This window comes from Penaeus monodon, chromosome 30 (assembly GCF_015228065.2).
Source record: "Penaeus monodon isolate SGIC_2016 chromosome 30, NSTDA_Pmon_1, whole genome shotgun sequence".
In the NCBI taxonomy this organism is placed as follows: Eukaryota; Metazoa; Arthropoda; class Malacostraca; order Decapoda; family Penaeidae; genus Penaeus; species Penaeus monodon.
In genome coordinates, this window is record NC_051415.1 from 16,528,000 (window position 1) to 16,529,369 (window position 1,370).

Consider the following 1,370-nt stretch of genomic DNA (forward strand, 5'->3'; position numbering starts at 1 on the left):
TCATTATTGGCTTGTGGCGTGATTTTGAAATTTGGTGGACCTGAACAAGATTTTTATTTCACTTACAAGCTATTTGGAATAATAAGGTTGAGAAATAACGACCAGGATTCAGAAAATATCGGAAAAAGACAAGACTTTAACTACTACTACAAGATACCTATATTTGCACCTCATGCAAGAAAAGGTTGCGATGTTTAATGCCAATGAAGTTTGTCCTCCTTCACACAGAAATTCTCTCTCTCTGCCTGTTTCTCTTTCTTAATAATAACAAGAATGTCAAATGAATGAATAAGAACAATATATCAAATTAGATAACATAATATTCAAATAAAGTTAGAAAGAAAAAAACTGCTGCCTGCTTTTATATTTGACAATACCTGGTTACCATGAAACCAGGTGATGGCCTCGGGAGGGTAAGGCGCGTGGTTCACAACACAGGTGAGATTGATCATGCTGGCCGTGTTTACGTAGATGTCCGGCGCGCCGATCACCTCTACTGTTGGCTCTGCAGAAGACGAAGGACGGAAGAACAAATACATTAGATGCAGTCAAGACAACTGCTTCAAATGACGTATAATTTCGAAACTCAGTTCGTCCATTGTACAAAGGTTTCGTTTCTTTGGTGATCGTTTAAATACCGTCAAACTGATTCTTTGAATTGTCAGCCAAGACATTTTTAAGATTTGCATAATTATTTCGACTGGTAAGGATCCCAGAGATGTAATTTATTTTCTACTTTACCCAAGGTACAGATCAACAAAAGGGTATTTCGTATTGTAGAAAAAAAACGTTGACAAATACTTGAGCTCTTACCCACGACCTTGAGGAAAACGTTGAAGGTCCTGATGGGCTTGGTGGTGATCTGGCACTCATAGCTGCCCTGGTCGCGCAGCTGCACCGACTTGATCCTGAGCGTCCACTCCGAGCTGGCCTTCTGGTGGAGGGCCTCGAAGCGCAGGTCCGTCGTGTACGTGTAGCCGCCCACCGTCAGGATGCGCAGGTCGCGACCTCGGATCCATGACACCTACGAGGAACCATGACGAGGAAAGAGGATAGCGAATAGTCTTTAAGGCCGAGTTTTCGTTATCTTTCATCAGTCTACATCTACATTCCGGTTTTCTGAAGATGTAAGCACCATGCAAGTTTTTAACAATCTTCATCTTAAAATGTAAACTATTTTCTCGTAATAATAACTTTCCTTATTATGACGTACAGTAAAATACACTACCGAAGCACGGTGAAAGGAACAGCCCTCAGCCTCGCACTCACCGATTTGTCACTCCGAGCGGCGTGAACGACGCAGGTGAGGGTGGCTGTCTTGCCCAAGTAGGCGGTGTAGGTGGAGGACATGGAGGCGTCGAAGTAGGGTA

The 1,370-nt window shown here is 43.0% G+C and overlaps 1 protein-coding gene across 1 annotated transcript in view; it reads right to left on the minus strand.

Moving 5' to 3' along the window:
- LOC119592561 (zwei Ig domain protein zig-8-like) overlaps window positions 1–1,370 on the minus strand; it is a gene marked incomplete in the record, with an annotated part of 24,912 nt that overhangs the window by 2,120 nt on the left and 21,422 nt on the right. Inside the window, 3 exon segments of the mRNA XM_037941437.1 lie at window positions 378–505; window positions 814–1,024; window positions 1,270–1,370. Coding sequence (XP_037797365.1) covers window positions 378–505; window positions 814–1,024; window positions 1,270–1,370 — 440 coding nt within the window.